At 39.4% G+C, this 18,279-nt stretch overlaps 1 protein-coding gene across 2 annotated transcripts in view; it reads left to right on the top strand.

Annotated features, from left to right (window-relative positions):
* The window catches only part of slco5a1b (solute carrier organic anion transporter family member 5A1b), a 259,950-nt gene that overhangs the window by 44,350 nt on the left and 197,321 nt on the right, over positions 1–18,279 (top strand). For both annotated transcript variants that reach the window (XM_042498012.2, XM_042498014.2), the window contains exons 4-9: positions 7,280–7,394; positions 7,882–8,026; positions 11,255–11,645; positions 12,858–13,163; positions 14,928–14,968; positions 16,819–17,192. In XM_042498012.2, coding sequence (XP_042353946.2) covers positions 7,280–7,394; positions 7,882–8,026; positions 11,255–11,645; positions 12,858–13,163; positions 14,928–14,968; positions 16,819–17,192 — 1,372 coding nt within the window. The remainder of the gene's footprint in view (positions 1–7,279; positions 7,395–7,881; positions 8,027–11,254; positions 11,646–12,857; positions 13,164–14,927; positions 14,969–16,818; positions 17,193–18,279) is intronic.

Genomic DNA, 18,279 nt, shown 5'->3' on the forward strand with positions numbered 1-18,279 from the left:
AAATAAATGTGAAATATTATTTGATTTTGAATGTACTTTTTTTGTAGTGCTGCAGTTGTTGAGATGTACCACCAGAGGGAGGCAGACACCTGTTTAAAAGCCCATTGGGTATCTGTGAGCATTTCATGCACTTTCATCATGCTGCTTTGCTTTGAACGACAGGACAGGAAAAACCCGTCTGTTACTCTCCAGAGTTTAGCTTTCAGAGCCTGCACGCGCTGAAGACGGAATCGTGTCAAAAAAGTACAACACTTACTTTGTGAGCAGTTTTCTCTCTTGCCCCCCCACAATCTTTCTTTTTGGTGCCCTTCCTCCACCCCCTCCCTTTGCAAAAGAAAGAAAAAAAAAACTACAATAAAAAAAGAAGACAACAAAACTGCTCCTCTGGTTTAATTCGCCGAAACGGCACTCGGCAGGAGAGCTGGAGAAATATTCAGATTTCACAGGGAAGCGAGGAGTTTGGAGGCATTTGTCAGGCGCTCTGAAGTGAAATGAATTATGCAAATGAGATGTTTGGCCCCGGCTGTCTGCAGAAGCCATTAGGGAGGACAAAACTCTAAAGACACTGAAGCATCTGCATTTCAGGCCCTGCCAGTCCACCGAAAAGATAACACAGTTTGCTCTCTCCTTATCTTTTTTCTATTATAAACACACACATAAGCAAATATCCTCATCAACCCTTTCTTTTTTTCTTTTTTCTTTCTTTCTTTCTTTCTTTCTTTCTTTCTTTCTTTCCATACTGTCAGGCTGTTCTAATGCACTGTTTATATGTATACCTACTAAAAGTAACAAAAGATTTGTCAATGACCCATGTAATCATGAGTAAGAAATTTGTGCATATAACCTATGTAATTGCAAAGGCTGCGATCACATGCACAAACGGGAGTAAAGAACCAGAATCAGAAATACTTTATTGATCCTGACGCATAAATTGTGAGTTGCTCTGATGCCAGCATTGAGAATTATAGCAAGTAGAAGTAAGCACCAGCATAAGTATATAAAATATAAAATATTTAAAAAAATAGAAATACAGTAAGAGTAAGCATTTAGCACAGTATGTAAATATTTAGATATATAAAATACAGTATGTATAATATATTGAGTATGTAGGTGTGTAGAAATATGAATGTAAGAAATACAGTAATAGACAAGTAGCTCTCATCAGTTTATATTTAAATTATAATATTAATAATGTGCTGAGTGTGTAAAGTGTCTAAAATATAAACTTTGCCTTATGCTACAGTGCAATGTATTAAACTAGTATCTAAGTAGTAGTGCAAAGCTACAACAATGACCAACAAGATATACATAAGCAAGAACAGCAGTAAGAATATATACCATATATAAAATGTGTAAAAAAAAAAAAAAAAAAACGAAGATGAAGGAAGTAGTATATTATTGTATAGTAGTATAAAGACTGAAAGTCCATGTAAGGAGGCAACTACTATCAACTAATAGATTACTAACTAACTGGTTTAGCCTTTACTCGAATGATGATGAATTCCATGACTTGGCTGACTAAGCTTTGGTTGATTTCATTTGGTCAAAAGGTTAGTAGTTTGGGCCATAATTTAGAAGTTTTATTTTATTTTTCAAAAAAATGTGGCTTATCTGAAGTTTGTTTCCAGCCTGTCTAATTGTCTGACTGCTCGTGTTTCTCGTTTTGACAGTGTTAGTTTTTGAGGATAGCACTGTTCTGATGGCCAAAACTACACAAAATAAGATCCAAATTGTAAGGAATAATCATAAAATGAGCATATCTGTTAGCGCTGTCTTTAATGGCTTGCATTTTTCGGACAGCTGTTGGATTGCGTTCCCTCCCTCCTCCATCCGCCCACACACACACACACACACACACACACACAGAAACACATACATTAACAAACACACAGGAGCCTCCTCCCACACTCACAGCAAACTAAAGCCCTGCAGGTGTGAAGCCATTTCAAAAAGCCAAAGTCAGAGCTGCTATGAATCCACAGCGACGATGCTCCTCTTCAGTTCGCACAAAACAATGAAACCCTACTTGACCTCCTTATACCACCTTTGAGCGTCTTTAAAGCAGTGATCTGTTGTATTCTGATATTATCAGGTGTCTCTCTATTTTAGAAAATCACAGATAAAAGCTTTTCAACTAAAATCTTCATAACATAACATGTTCCAGTAGGAATATGATCCAAAATTGGGGAGAAATGAACAACATTTGCAACCTAGATAACATGTTTCTCTAATGTTAGCATGTGGCTTCATGTAGCAGTTGGAAATATTCAGAACAGTGTGAAGCCTGAGGTTTTGCTCAGTTAAACTTTGGCCACCTTTATAGAAACATCCAACATTAAAATTATATATGACAGAAAATAAGTAAAGGCATTGTAGGTTACTCTTAGCTCAGTCTATTATAACTTAACATATACTGATATATAATAAATGTATATATATAAACTGAACATGTGTACTGGCTGAGCAGACCCTTTTTTTAAATTAAAGGGATAACACAAAGACAAACACTGATGCCTAAACTACAAATGAAAAAACATAACAAAACAAAACAATAGGCAATTAATCTTAGTATAAATATTTCACCAGAACAAAAGCACCACTAAACTATTAAAGTCTAAAGTCTAAAGACAATTTTTAAACTATAACCCCCCCCCAAATGAGGTAGTGGACACACTTTGTACATTCTGATCGGTCATGTCCTGTATTTAAAAGTTCTGCTCCAAGGGGTTCAACTTTTTATCCAACCTGTCAAGACGTCCCTCCAGCAGCAGCTACCAGCGGTGCTGCCTTCGCACAGAGCTGTGCTGGAAGGTGGTGAGATTTCCAGGCAGAGGTTGTCAGTACTTTGAGCTGTTTTGACCAGTCATTTTAATTGCTGCATTTTAAGCAAACTTCAAGACACAAAAAGACAAACAAACATATCTGACATGCCACAAACACTCGTCACCACTGTGCAGCTGCTTATATGAGTTTTCTTTTGGAATTAGAGGACAAACAACTTGTTTTGTTGTTGAGGTGTTGGGATTAGTCACGACTCTTTTACCTGCTCGAAGCCTCAGTTTGCTCTCTCACCTTGCTGACTGACACTGCAGAGACTATGGGTTGTGCTTCAAGTTTTGGGAATTAGATTTGCATAAGTGGTCTTGATAAATCAAGCGTTAAACTGAGGAAGGCTGCGCCTCTTATGTTTTTGCCCACGGTAGTAATTACTGTGACTCTTAGTGAATGCACCCGTCGGTGATTGTCGAGCACACAAGCATAATTTAGTCAAAATGTGGAAAAGGAAGACCAGGAAAGTACTGTATCCAGAAATAAAAGTGAATGTAAAGCAAATTGGAACTTTTCCAAAACATTTTAAAAAAAAAGGTTTTTCTAGGTATGAATGCTTTGACCTCTGACCTTTTTTGGGTTGTTTACCTGCATTTTTTTGTCCATTTAGGAACTGAAACTCATTTTCTTTAGGTCCTTTGGGATAAAAACCAGCTTTAGCCTTCAATACATCCTGCATCTTCACCCCTTTCGCACCTCATTAAGTCAGCAGTTCAGATGTGGAAGCATCTCACTCTTTGCACCCTTTGCAGTCTACCTTAACTGGCCGCCAGCCTCCTGCCCACATTTCGTTGGTGGGTTCAGTGTGTGAGAAGCGCTCTGAATATCCTGGCAGGGGCTCCAGCGTTTATTAACCTGTCGTGTCAGATGCCGTCTGTTCACCCGCCGCTAACGCCCGTTTTCTCAGCCACCATGGCTGCCATTAAAAGCTCCGTTTTATGGCGCTTTGATGGCGAAAGCTGGCCTGACACGCTGCGCAGCTGTTAAAGAGAGTCTTGTGCCTGATTCGTGGCAGTTGGTGTCGTAATTCATTTTGCACAGGGTCTAAAGAAGGTGTCTGGGTGCTGAAATGTTCTGTAACAACTCGAGCTGATTTAATTAGTGCAGAAGTGTAGATGCAGTTGTTAGAAAACGTGTTATTTTGGATCGACAGTATAATGAGATGTCTGTAGTGGTTTTGTCTTGTTCAGGAGGACTCAGCTTCCATGAAACCAAACTCCAACACTAAAATAGACTGACATTGACATTGTATAGGGAAGGTTGAAGAGATGAAGATGTTAACCATTTCTTTACTTTTTTGCTTGGCTTTTACACTTGTGAATTAACTTTTTTTGGGCCACCTGGTACCTGACATGATGCAATACTCTTATTGCTTCATTTTCAGCTGCAGCAGGCAGCTGCTCATCAGCAAGCAGCAGACAGACACAGACAAGACTGACTTGTGTACAAAAAGGAACATTTAGCACCTAAAAAGCCAGATATTTGTCGCTGGACATAATGGTGGGGACCAAAAACAGAGCTAAAAGGAGGTGATTATTGGACATGTCCTTACATTGTGTAGCACAGACTTAAAATAAACTCAGAACTTTACTTCTTTTTCCTATTTATCTGTAGCCTCTCTCCTTTAACTCCTGTCACAGACTTGTAAAACCTCGAAATAAGCTAACATTTTTGATGCAAACATTTTCAATCAAAAGCGCTTTTGCTTCAATTCATGTTCCTCCGGGCAAATTTGCATCCACCTTGTGCCTCTGCATTGTCCCAAGTATCCACTTTCAAAACTTGCTTTGCATTTATCCCCAAAGGTATACTTTGCAGGATTGTCGCTTACTGTTTGTAAACATGCTCACCAGCCAAAGTGAAAGAAAAGCCAACCCTAGATTCACTCTCACTTGGCGTTTTGCCTCGCTGTATTTGCATTTTTTTGACACTCTGTCTCCTGGATGCCTGCTGCTTACGATCTGGCACCTGATGCTTTTAGTTTTTATAGTTTTTATAAAGCCCTGGTTTAACCTGAGTGCTATGATACTACATGCCCATAAACAGCCCCAAAAGCAGAAAATAAGAAAGTAATGATAATTGAAAGGATTTTCTTCTTTATAATTCCGTACATTGTTTTTGGAAAATCGTGTAAAGTATATCTTTAAAAGACTTGTTTCTCCTTTGTAGACAATTTAGTTTGATGTTCATTCTGTTTTTGTGATTTGACTTGAAACCCTTCCAGAAACACCACAGTGCAAACAAATACCACACCACCATTTGTATAAAGGGGCCCTGTGTGTGGGTAGTAAATGGCTGAAAAATGGGCCTTATTGGATTGTCCACAAGTTTTTTAATGGCTCAATGCCCATTGCCCACATGGGTGGGTTTACCCAAGTGGGCCCCACATAGATTTTGCTAGAGCTGCCTGGGTACCAAGTGGGCATGGGCCCCAAAATAGTCAGCTTTTCCAAAGCCCACTTATGCCGCCCACCCATGTTGGCAGTTGGCATGGGGTCATTATGGAACCCGTGGACAATCACATATGGGGCCCATTTCTCAGCTAATTTACTATGAACATGGCTCCACAAACAAATGTAGGCTGGTTGGCTGTTGAGTTGTGAAATCTTTTTTTATGTCTTCTCTTATTGTTTTTGTGTCTTTACCTTACCACGCTAACGTGTTTATCGCGTCCATGGATAACCCAATATTTTTTTTAAATGCAGGTCAACATTCCCGTCTTTAAGAGGCTGTACTGAGCTGTTTTAAAGCTACAGTGATAATACTGGTGCCATATGAAACTAGAATCCAGTGGTACCAACTATGTCATGCTAGCTTCTCAGCTTCTCAGTAACAAAGTTATGCTACATTTTGGCGATGGAAAAAATGGCATGGTTTTTCCACAAGGGTCCATTGACCTCTGACCCCCAGATATGTGAATGAAATGGGTCCCCTTGAGTTTCCCCTTTACAGACATGCCCACTTTATACCCACATTAGTCTCATGAATTTTTTAGGCTGTCAGTTGATTTCTAATCACGACAATCTGGTGAGAATTGCTTTATCTTGTCAAAGAAGACTTGAAAACTGTTTGGAATTGCAAAATAATGGAATTAGTTGTTTAATGTCAAAAAATGAAACCTACACACAGTGGCAAATAACACTAGATATACAGGATAGGCCACCTAATACTATATCAGCAGTATATTACATATTTCTGTCAACAAGAAGTTTATGTTGAAAAAACATAATCAGTAATCACTGCAGAGTTTGTAGCTTTTATCAACATTTTTTTGTTTTGATTTTAAAGCCACTAGTGCATGTATGTGGAATGTCCTTACCCTCTGAAAACTTGAGATACAGGCTTTACAGTTGACAGCGCTGGTTGTCTCGCTCTCATTGTAAGAGTGCGTCCTCCGTGCTGGACACACATCTTGTGGCATCACATCTGGAGCTACAGTCTGTATTACTCGAATCTTTCAAGAACGTCATCGCTCATCTGCCAAATGCCTCGGTTCATGTTGTGCTTTGCGCGGCACAGCCATATTTCCGGTAACATTTTGTTCCGCTACCCCATCTGGCGTTGGCGCCTGCTGCTCTGTTCGGATGCCAAAAAGCTGTGTTTGGCTGCATGTTAAGCATAAGAAACAGACGTGAATGCCCAAGCAGCTCATCAAACTTGTCCTTTTGTACACTTGCTGTAATGCAGAAGAGATTTTTTTTTTTTGCTTTGTTACTGATGCTGTTACTCTTCATTTGGCAGTGAATGCACAGGAATGTCTGGCTGACATTGGTGCTGAGACGGTTTGACAGCTAGGTAATAAAAACGTTACCCAGAAGAAAAGAGACACAAATGCCCAAACTGCTCATCAATCTGTCCTCTGTGCACTTGTTTCAACCAAGACAAATAGTATAAGTGATCTCAAATGAGGACAACTGATGCACAGTGACATTAGAAATATTAAATATGAATCAGGTGACACAAAGAGGAGCGAGTGTTATCCATTCCACTGTATCAGTCGTTCCTTCATGTTGGTATTGGTGATGTAAATACCAGAGAGCGCTTGTTCTGAACTGTGCTGGTTAACAGTTTCAGGTACACTGAATTTCCAATTAGCCCATCAAGCCTGTATACTACTGAACTGTGGCAGGAGGAGGAGAGAGAAATGCTTTCTGCTTAGTCACTAAAACAGCCAGCCGCTCACCAGAGTCTCTGAGGACGTGCCGCTGTTGCCTTGTCTCCTCTGCTAATGAGTGACCTAATGAGTTTAGGGAAATTACAGCACGCTCAGCAATTTCTCGCCCTTCTTTCATACTTAACTGCATTTCAGCGGGACTTTTTTTTCAGGCCAAAACCCACTTTTTGAGATCCCCGTTGCAGTGTGGTTCAATTAAGAATTTGTTATTTTTCATGTGAGGTGTGTGGTTGGTGATGATGATGATGAAGTTCTAAAGGTTGTTTCTGTCTGCAGGTTTGACCTGGGAAGACGACACCACTCAGCAGTTTCTGTCCAAGGAGTTATCCAAACTGAGGAGGATTCCCTACAGGCCCCAGCAGAATGGAGCCGCCTACAATACCAACAGCAGGTCAGATGTTTGCTGAGTTTTCCCCTCAGTAGTACTGGGCTGTTGAGATCTGTGAAGATGTCCCACTGTCCCAATATGGTCAAAAACAGCCTTAAGTGTTCACAGTTTTATTTTTATTTATTTTGCTCTCAGTTTAGCCTTATACAAGCTGGACAGTTTTAAAGACATACTTATTCTAAACCTAACCAGTTAGCCACCGTACCCCCAAGTTAAGTGAGCATTGTTTCCATGGGAACAATCGGTGACACCTGAGGCCTGTACAACAAAGCAGGACTGGGATTAGAGAGGTAACTTTAGGTTTGTTCCCGAGTTTTTAGGGTAACAATAGTGGCTGACTTCTTACTAGGATGCATCACCATGGCAGTGCTGGACACTGATGAAGTCCATTCATTTAAGTACTGGACTTTCGTACAGTTTATAATGACTTGGTATTATATAGCTGTGCATGTGTACAGTGATGAGCACTTTTCCTTTTCCTCTCCCACAGGCCAGTTGCTGAAGCGATGGACCCAGTAGACCAGAGGTTGAAGCCTGTGGAGGTGGAGCTCAGCAGAAATCTGCAGGCATACCTCCAACGTCTCGGCCTCCTTCCCAAGACGTCGTCCGCCTCCAGTCTTAGCATCCTGGGCAAGGTGAGGGACTCCTGGCGCTAAATTTTCCCCCTCTGGGGTCTCTGCATACTTTCAGTTGATAATTTTGTTGTGCTGTTTCAGAATATTCCTACGCTTTCAATTTTTTTCTCCCAATATATTCATACTATTTCGCATTTATGAATGTTGAAGTTGAGTACAACTGATTAATTCAATGTCAGTCACCGAAAAATATGTGATACAACCATGATCTTTCTTTTTCACCTTAGTTTTAACCACATTTTTGCACTGTTCATGTTTCTCATGTAGTTCTGACCATAATTTTTCTCTTTTTATTCAGTACTGCTAATCAGACATTTTTGAATGCCGAATGATTCAATTCACTAAGTTGCAACAGTTGAAGGATGAGTGGGATTGATTGGAAATTCTTAACATTTCAGATTTTAAGTTTTTCAAGCACACCACCATGTTTTTCCTTTGGTTGCATTTTAAAAAAATTACAAGGGTTTATTGTTTTATGCAGAAATACACTTTTCTCATTTTTTAAAATCCTGACTTTGTTGACTGGTGATTAAAATGTGTTTTTTCATTTGATCTAGAAATTTTAAGTTCTACTGTTAAAAACACTTTCCCAAATATGATCATACCACATTACAGGGCTTCGGATCAGTGCACATTTTGGGGCATTTTTCCTTATTGTATTTAATATAGTCTTTGGACACACATAAGTGTTGTGGGCAATGTTCCAAGTCAATGAGCAAGACTATTTCATGGTCATTTTTTGGTTATTTTTTGCTTTTCTAGCAATGGAATAGACAGCATTACATTTTCAGTTATTGAATTCAGTGAGTTTGACAAAAATAGATATTCCTATGCATAATTTCATCTATTAATGCTTAATTCAATTTTTAGACAATAAATAATATCATATTATATGATGCCTTAATGATGCAATATTTCATACAGAAATACAATGAATGTTTTTATCCATATTGTCTGTACTGCCAGTGAGTCCTGTTGCTCCCTGTTTCACATATAAAAGCGGGAAGAGCAGGTGGGGCATTTGTTTTTACCCCAACGTCTGCATGTTGCCCCACCCTCTACCCACAGCCACCTGCCTCTGTTAGAAAAGAGAGAGCTCACACATACAGTACACACTCACACACACTCCAATAATAGCTATACAAAACCTCACAAAAACCCACACACCTTCACAACAGGGAGTCTGGTGTCATCCTTCGTTGTCACTCCGCTCTCGCTTCTCCGCCCTAACTGATGGCTTCTCCCAGCGTGACCGTTATGAGTGAAATAATACCAGCCGAGAGTTCAGGAGTTCACTGCTCTAATTAATAACTCTCCACGTGACTGGTTCCTCCAGCATGTCCGCCGCTCAGGGTGAGGGGCGTGGAGCCAGGCTGAATGGCGGAGGCCTTTCTCCTGTTGGGGGATTGTACCTCACAGAGCACGATGGCTTAAAGCCTGCAGGCGTCGCTCAGGGCTCGTGGCCTTTTCTACCAAGGTTCACATGTTCGGTGGAGGCAAAAAGGAGCAGGAGGTCTGAAGGGGTCCCCGAGGGCAAAAGTGGAATAAACCGCACCAACTGCGTGACATAGATGAATAAAGATACCGACAGTGACAAATACCAGAGTGGGCCTCACACATACAAATCATGAAGAAGTAGGAGGAACTTTACTGTTTATGTTGGTATTGTTATGATAATTTTACCGTTAGTCAGGCTTGTGCCATTTCTGTGCTCCCAGGTGGGCGTTAATGGAGCCGGCAGTGACAATTTGCTTTTGTTGTTGCTGATGGATCTGTTAATATGATTACATAAATGGATTAATAACTTGTTTTTCTAAAATGGGCTTTATTTCCATGTCAGTAATCATTTTGTTCAGATGTTGGATAAAAGTCATAAATATTAAAGCAATATGTAACTCCTTTATCAAAATGCTCACACTGAATTGAGTGGGAGCACATATTCTGATTCCCCTCCCAGTTATGCACTTTTCTTTTTTCTTTTATATCCTTCTTTAAATGTATAATGTTATACAATGAACTTTGACATCATCTCTTTCTAGATATGTGTCTTTAATTTTTAAGTTAATTCTTGTTTTAAATTCATTTGTATGTGTATGTAAAGCGCTTAAACACTGCCATAAGGCATACATTATAAGACATGCCATGTAAAGGTTTTTTTTGTTATTTTAAAGAATAACATGACATTCAAGTTGTTATTCTTAAGAGGTACACATTTTTTAAGCACAAATTCTTTTTTCAAAAAAGAATATCAAATATATTGCACAGTAAACAGAGAAATATCTCAATATACACATTTTCATAAACAGCATGAATAAACAAAAGAAAATATTTACACATCGTAAAAGGAATACAAAAAAGTGTACACTTATATTGCCTAACCCCTTCTTCATAATGCAAACATTTTTCTCAATATTACATATGAACAAGTCACAATATTTATTTATTAATTTAACCTTGTGTCAATTATCAGTTAACTAACACAATTAATCACTGATCTCATGTTATTCCTTCACTGACACTTCCTCATCCTTAAACCTCTCAAAAAATATGTTTAAATGTATTAATATTTAAATAATACATTGCCACATCATTTTATATATTAAACTGATAAATCTTATATTTGATGTATTTCAAAAATCTTCTCGATTTATTTTGCTAGGTTTGCTAGTACATGCCAGTTAGGACTGACTGCACTGGACTGGAAGTCCTTTAGAAATGAAGCAAAAACACAGCATGATTTCGTGCAGAAAAATAGCAGAGTAAACCGAAACTGCTCTGACTGGATGACTTTGCATTTTACCTCGGCAACATCTTTTGTATGCACATGCACGACATATCTCTGCTCATTATTTCAGGCTTGTCTTCGACAGAATATGCACAAATTCTGTCATGCATGTTTGTTTACTTAGACACCTGCTTCTTTTTAGTTGTATTTTATTAGAATTTTGGGGGCAGTTTATGCTTTTTTTTATGACAGTGACATTAAGGAAATGACGAGATAGAGATGGGAAACACGGCCAGACTGTGACCAGGGTTGTTGCAATTCAAAGTCAGCACTTTAAACCCTTGGACCACCCACAATTCCAACAAGACATCAGATCTGAGTCACATGAATCAGGACATAATAATCACATCAACATACAGTTATGTTTCCTGTCTGGGTTCTGACTTGCTACACTCTTTTAATGAACTCTGTGTAATTATATATGCTTTTCTTGTTTCTTTCAGAGTGATCGTTTCCAGCCAGGCATCCCTGCAGACTTCTATCGCTCCAAGGCTCAGATTTCGGCTCAGAAGTCGTCTCCCTCCAGCTTTTCCTCCCTTTCATCTTTCTTACCTCTGCAGAAGCAGAGACCTCCAGCCGACCAGCTCCTCGCCACTCAGGCTGAGGGTGACCTTCTCCTCGGCGCCCTGAGGCAGTATCTCTCTGGGCATCTGTCCCTCCACAGCGGGGGGATGAGCCCTGAGGAGCAGGAGGCCCCCTCGCCCCGCCTGAGGCCCCTCTACAGCGACGGAATAGATAATTCAGGTCTCAAAAAAGAGACCTCAAAATCCAGGCTTCTGAAGTTGGGAAGAACTCAAGGGGATTTGGTCAAGGACCCTCTGACGTCAGTGGACGGTATGTGTTTTAAAGTGCAGTTTGATGAATTTTAAGATCAGAACAACATGAAGTAAATGACAAAATAGAACATATGCAGGTGCTTTCCCAAACAACCGATTGACTGTTTCTAAATGACTTCTATGAGGTATTTCTGATTTGCCACCTCTTTGATGAATCTTTGGTCAGATTTAGGAAAATCAAACCACTCAAAAGAAGCACGCACTGAATAACAGTGGAATTCATTTTACAAAGTTTTAGAGTTTTAGAGCAATTAGTGACCATATTTATATGAGAGGGTGGAGATAGCCCTAACGCTAACTATAAGCTTGGTTAGTGCGGTGTATTTATTATTTAATCTTTGGTCAACAATGCTAATGCTATTTTTTTTTAAAGCGAAACTGGCTTAAAATCATTTTAAAAAAATTTACTTGAAAAACTATATAGCCTTCTGTTTGTACAACCAAATGCTTGGCAAGAGTTTTTTAGACAACCGAAATTACAATTTATTTTCAGGAACTGAAAAAACAGTGAAATTGTGACAGTTACAGCTACGTCTCTACATAGTGAATTTATGGCTATGTTTGCCTAACCAACATTGTTGCCATGGTAGCAACTTGTCAATGTATATGCAAAATTTTAAGCATTACTTAAATGTAAATGGGTAAGTTACATAGGGAAATACACCCCCCTTCCTGTTGTCATGAAAGGGATATTTAGCTGTAGAGACCAAAAATGTATCTTGCACTGGGCTGTAAACATGCTTATTTCTGTGGCCATGTGAGGAAACGCAGTTTTTGGCACCTCCACATTGGCTGCTTGGTGGGGACCCCAGCTTTTCCAGTGCAGCGGTATCATTGAAATGAATGAGGGAGCTTGATTTTTGACATTTGGTTATTGTAGCTCTGATTGCAGCTTACAGCTACTTTTGTCAGGAGCATCATCATGCTCCTTCTGCATGAGGACAGTCATTATTTGCATGATTGAAAACATAACCATAGGTTGTTGACAAAACAGTCTCACCACAAGGTTCATTTTATAGCTGTTTGGCAGCTTTCAATCATATCACATGATCTTGGAGGTAATTACAGCAACCATTTTTTTTAATTAAAGTTGTCATATAAGATAAACATTGTCATTGTAAGCATTTTACTAACAACCAATGCTATTATTTTTTCGATGAGGACTGTCTCTGTCTGACTCACTGTTCCCTTACCTCTGTCTGTCTTCCAGAGAGGTTCATCGAGAACGTTCTGAAGAATGTTGGCAGGCAGCATGTGGACGTAGATGGCCTGACGCCGCAGGACTTGGGCCAATTGTCCAGCCTGATAGCTGATGCTCTGCAGGTGGTCGACCAGAAGCAGGGAATAAACCAGGGCCTGACCCGTGTTAGACCCGGACCAAGAGACCTGGAGGGAGAGCTGAGGGAGGAAGAAGAGGAGGAGGCTGTCAGGGATGAGGAAGAGGAGAAGTTACTGGAGAATGCTCCAACACTGAAACCACAGGAGAATACTCCCATTATGCCGTCTGCACTTCAAGGTAATTTCAATGTGATTCATTTTGTGTTTTTATGCAATAAAAATATTGAGCAAAAGCCTGAAAGAAGGTTTATAGTACACATATAGTTGTGTCAGTGGGATTAAACAACGGAGCTTTCAAACATTAAGAGTCCAACATTAAAATCAATGTAAAAATAACTAGACACTCTGTTCAGCTCAGTGTGAACACAGCCACTTTTAATGACTCAGTGTCCACTGGGACAACTTTAGCTAAAAATATTTAGACTAACATTAAAAGTGCTCAACAAACAGCCTAAAAATTGCTGAAAATAATGACCCATATGGCAAAAATTGTGGCTTAGCTTGAAAGCTGCAGACACATTTATTACTGCAGGTTCTTGTTTTGTGTAAAAGGTCCCATATTATGCTAATTTTCACGTTCATACTTTGATGTATTATGAAGCAGTGTTTTTTACTGGAACACATATATACACTGTAAAAAGAAAACATTATTCTTTTCATACTGTCTTCCTGAATATACCTGTATTCACCCTCTAAATGAAAAACTCAGTTTTGGCGCCTGTCTCTTTGAGCCCGCCTGTCTCTTTAAGCCTGCCTCCAGGAAAAGCCCAGTCGTCTTTGATTGGTCAATGTTTCTGGGTCTCCCACGTCTAAGCTCTTGCACCTTTACACTCTCATTGTAGCCGGGAATGACTACAACCTGACTGTAGCTGCAGTTCCTGAACTGTAAAATCTGACAGTTTAGTCTCACTTAAAATAATGTTTGAAACTGATTGCCTTGAAAAAGAAAAGTAAATGTAACTTTTAATCTTAATTTATGTTTACTTTATATCTCATTGTTAAGTTTAATAAAAATTTAGCTGCATTTACTTAATTTTGTGAAGTTGTTGCAACTTAAAAATGACAAGTGAAATCACCTTGTTCTTTCTTAGTGTTAGCAACTTCAGTAAACCAAGTTAACCTGACTTAACTTGACGATTACAAAGGAGGATTTTTGCCATTGATGAATTTAGAAGATCTGCAAGTTCAGTTTTGTGAACAGGTTTAAAAATATATACAAATCTGACTGACTAGTATGCAAACGGTAGAATACAGATGAAAATAGCACGATATACTAGGCTTACTGATGTTGTTAAAACATAGACAGATTGATTTGATTGAACTTGTCGTTTTTAAAGTTGCAACAGCTTCTCAACATTAAGTACATTTTAAGTAGACTTAACAATTAGAAATAACGTAAACATAAATTAGAATTAATAGTTACATTTACTCACATTTTCAAAATAATTGGTTGTCTTTTTTTTTAAGTTAGAATTAACCTGTCAGATTTTACAGTGTACTTTTATATGGTATAGTCATGAAATAACAACTCGACGGAAGTCCTGCAGCTCGTCTGAAGTTTCTGAATATTGAATGTGTGCACTCTTTTTTCAATTGAGCATTTTAATACTTTCATAGTATTTATATATAACCTCTATATAAAAAAGATATGGAGAATGTTTACAATAGATGACCCGTACAATACGGGACCTTTAAGTAAAGAAAAAAAAAATTAAAAAACTATATCACCATCTGCACAAATTCAAAACAGTCATACTGTGTAAAATGAATTTTCAATTTAGAAAAAGTCCTTGAAATTCAGTAAGGCTGGCTTAAAGCTCTTTGTGCACATTTGTAGCTCTGTGCAGTTTGATTAACCTCACAGTTTCTTTTTCTCTTTTACTGTTCTTTTCATTCGCAACTCAAAAATGTATGAATGCATTACCTCTCCTTCTCTCGACAGAGCGCCAAGCAGATACAGAGGAGCAAAATTTGAAGGACAAGGTAAGCATTCAGTTTGAAGTAAAAAGAAAACCCTTGAATTTCAAAGGGAAGGCTGACATTATCAGCAATTATGTAATTTTCTGCATGGAGAAAGAAATGAAGCCCACGGCCTGCAGTTTTCAAAAGAACTTGAAATTTTGGTTGACATCAGTTGCTGTACAAAAGGTGAAGTGACTGTCCTGAAAATTTTGCAGGAAGACCGTATTCTTGTGAGAGACTGACTTTTCAGTACGGTTGAACAGAAACTATACATGAATGTAGTTTTCGTGAAGTTTTACTTTTTCTTTTGAAGATTGTTCTAACTAGCTGCATAAGTGTTGACAGGCAGTGGAGCAGATGTTATGGCTAACCTGTATATGACTCAGCACAGCACACATACACACACACACACACACACACACACTCACAGATACACCCTTTTCTGCCTCACCCCCTGTTCTCTGATTGGCTTACAGCCGGCGCCAGCCTATTTTTAGACCCCATTTCATTTCAATTATTCCAGGATGGATGGGGTGGGTGGCCAATCAGTGGCAACATTATGGGCTGCTGGGGGTTACCATGACGTTGAGAGCTGTCTGCTTCAAGCAGCATTGATCAATACTGACCATCAGCCTGCGCAAACACACACAGTCACACACGATGTGAAACCATAACTGATTTGTATAACAAAGTATCTAGCGGTTGCACAAACACACACATACTCAGTGATTTGTGGAAAATTTATCATGAATTCCTTCCTTTATTTTGTACTGCCTCAATAAAAAGCCTCACGTTTTATTCGTCTTTGAGACTGTCAATGTGGAAAGGGCTTGAGTGTTTGATGTTTGTGTGTGTCAGGAACATCTGTCATAGGATGATCAAAGGCTGGTGGAGCTGGAGCTCCTTGATTTGGAGTAAAGGCAGTGTGCATAATGTAAAAAAATCACTCCTGTTGATATGTTTCCCAGTTGTTTATTTTTATGTGTAAGTATTCACTGGGAGCAACTTTGGGTTCAGTTAGGACACTGACACATGGAGAGGCAGGGTATTGAACCAAAAACCCTGTGATTAGCGGATGATCCACTTTAACTCCTGAGACCCAGCTGACCCATTTCCTAACCTGCACGTCTGATGGAGAAACAACTCTTTAAAATGTGATTGCACCTTGTGGGTTAGCCAATGTTGAGGGAAGTATCCATGCTAGCTTGGAGGGCTCTGTGCAGACACAGATGACATTTTTCTAGACAAGTGTATGTGTGCTAAATTGGACTAACAAGCCTTGATTTTTTTTTGTGATCCAACTGAGGGCCAATTTACACATATCATTTCAATTGCCTCGTAATCAAATAAAGTTAAGATTTAAGAAACTTTTACATGAGATCACAAATCTGATTACGTTTGTCTTCCCGGCTACATGCAAATCAGGTCTGTCATCCTTTCAGGCCGGGAGAGGGAAGTGGTGATGTACCTGAATGTGTTTGATAAACTAACACAAACACATGAGTTGCATTTGAATTGCTGGAGCTGTTTTTCTTCTTGGTCTAATGAGATGTCTGGTGTGAGAAAGCAGGTGGTTGGTGTAGTGACGTCCAAACAGGTGCAACTAGAAGGTGCCAATCAAGAGTTAGGAGACACTCACACAGTGCAAAGAGGTCTAATCAGGCACAATAAGTGGAAGCTGCTGCGGGGGAAGATGTGTTGAGGCTTTAGAAGCTTAAAGTGGACGCCGATAGTCAGACCTTATTTGTTCTTACCCTAAATTGAGCCCCAAAAAGCTGTTCATGGTCAGAAATTGCTGCTTTTTGAAATTTAATAGAAGTAACAGAATCAATTTGTAAGCTTCTGATCTTTTTTTAATTTTTATTTTTTAGCCAGAAAGTGGAGTCCTCTTCACCAAACTTCTCGCATATCTGGACAAGACTTCCCTCAACGCTTCTCCTTCAGCGAGAAATCGTGACGATGTTGCCATGGAGACACCCAGAGGCCAACATGTGGGGCTGGAAAATGTCCAGAGCCGGACCAGTGAGGTGGGGGTGAGGGTGCAGAAGAAGGACGGCACCCAGTCATTGGAGGAGGTGTCAGAGGTGCAGGGCTGGATCAAGGAGGTGGCGCCTCCTCCCGCTTCGCTCGTCTACGAGGAGCCGCACAAGAAGACGATGCACGTTCCCGAACTTCAGCTGGACGTCAAAGCTGGCAGGAAGAAGGCGGATGATGATGTTTTTGGCTACGTCATCACCGACACAGAGTGAGTAGAAAGATGCTGACATACAGGAGATACAGAGTCAAGAATTGTTAAATTACTGATTATAGTGCCTGGCTGATACTGGATCAATCTTTTATCCAAAGTTAAACATTTTTCTACTTCCAACACCAAACATGAAGCGCTAAACACCTCGTCACACTGCTGACATTTGTAGCATAGTGTAATTATGCGGCACTCCCATTGCAAAGAATTAAAAAAAAAATAACCTTGTCTCAGAAAAAAATGCTTAGTCAGAAATGACCTCTTACCAATCATGATGGACTGTTTTCCAGTTCTCTGAAATTTTATTATGGTTACTTACAGATTTGTAACACTTTAAATGGTTTGAGGATATCTTGATAAAAAAAGTAAAATATTTGGAGATCCATTCATAAGTATATTGCATATGGGGCATTTGATGTTGAGAAAACAGCCGTTAAGATTTTGTCATTAATCTGCAGAATGTAAATCATATCAAGCTTAAGGGGCCTTCATTCCCAGTTCATTTCCAGCGTTAATTTTTGCAGCCCCCTTCAATTTTTACACTTCACTTTTTTTGCTCACTTTATGAATTGTGATTTCCTTGGGCAGCAGAATGTTGCCAGCGGAAACACTGTTTTTGCAATGTCATCGTATTGGATTGTGATATTTATTACAACTTCAGTAATATCTGCAACCTTATGTTCAAAACACAGCTCTGCTCACTGATCGCTGTCCTAGCTCATATTTAGCACAGCAGCCTTCAGTGTTGATAGGCTAGTGCTTGTGATGTGTAACCAATCAGATAGGGCTGTGGGCGGGACACTGAGCAAGGCAACAGAGTGGTGGTATCAGAGGCCAAATAACAAGTTTTTCAACAGAATAATTGTATCTACTGTTTGATAAACAAAAATAAAGATTAATAGAGGTAAAACTGCTGAATATTATGGCAGATTATCAGCCATGCTCATAATCTGTTAATCCCTAATAACAATGTGACTGTGTCTAGGCCGGGGCGTAGTCACTTCCTTGAGTCTTTGCTGGTTGCCTGGCAATCTTATATGGCAATGACGAGACGCCAGGTAGTTGCTGGGATTAGCAACAAAATAAT

This window comes from Plectropomus leopardus, chromosome 12 (assembly GCF_026936395.1).
Source record: "Plectropomus leopardus strain MGB_pleo_1.0 chromosome 12, ASM2693639v1, whole genome shotgun sequence".
In the NCBI taxonomy this organism is placed as follows: domain Eukaryota; kingdom Metazoa; phylum Chordata; class Actinopteri; order Perciformes; family Serranidae; genus Plectropomus; species Plectropomus leopardus.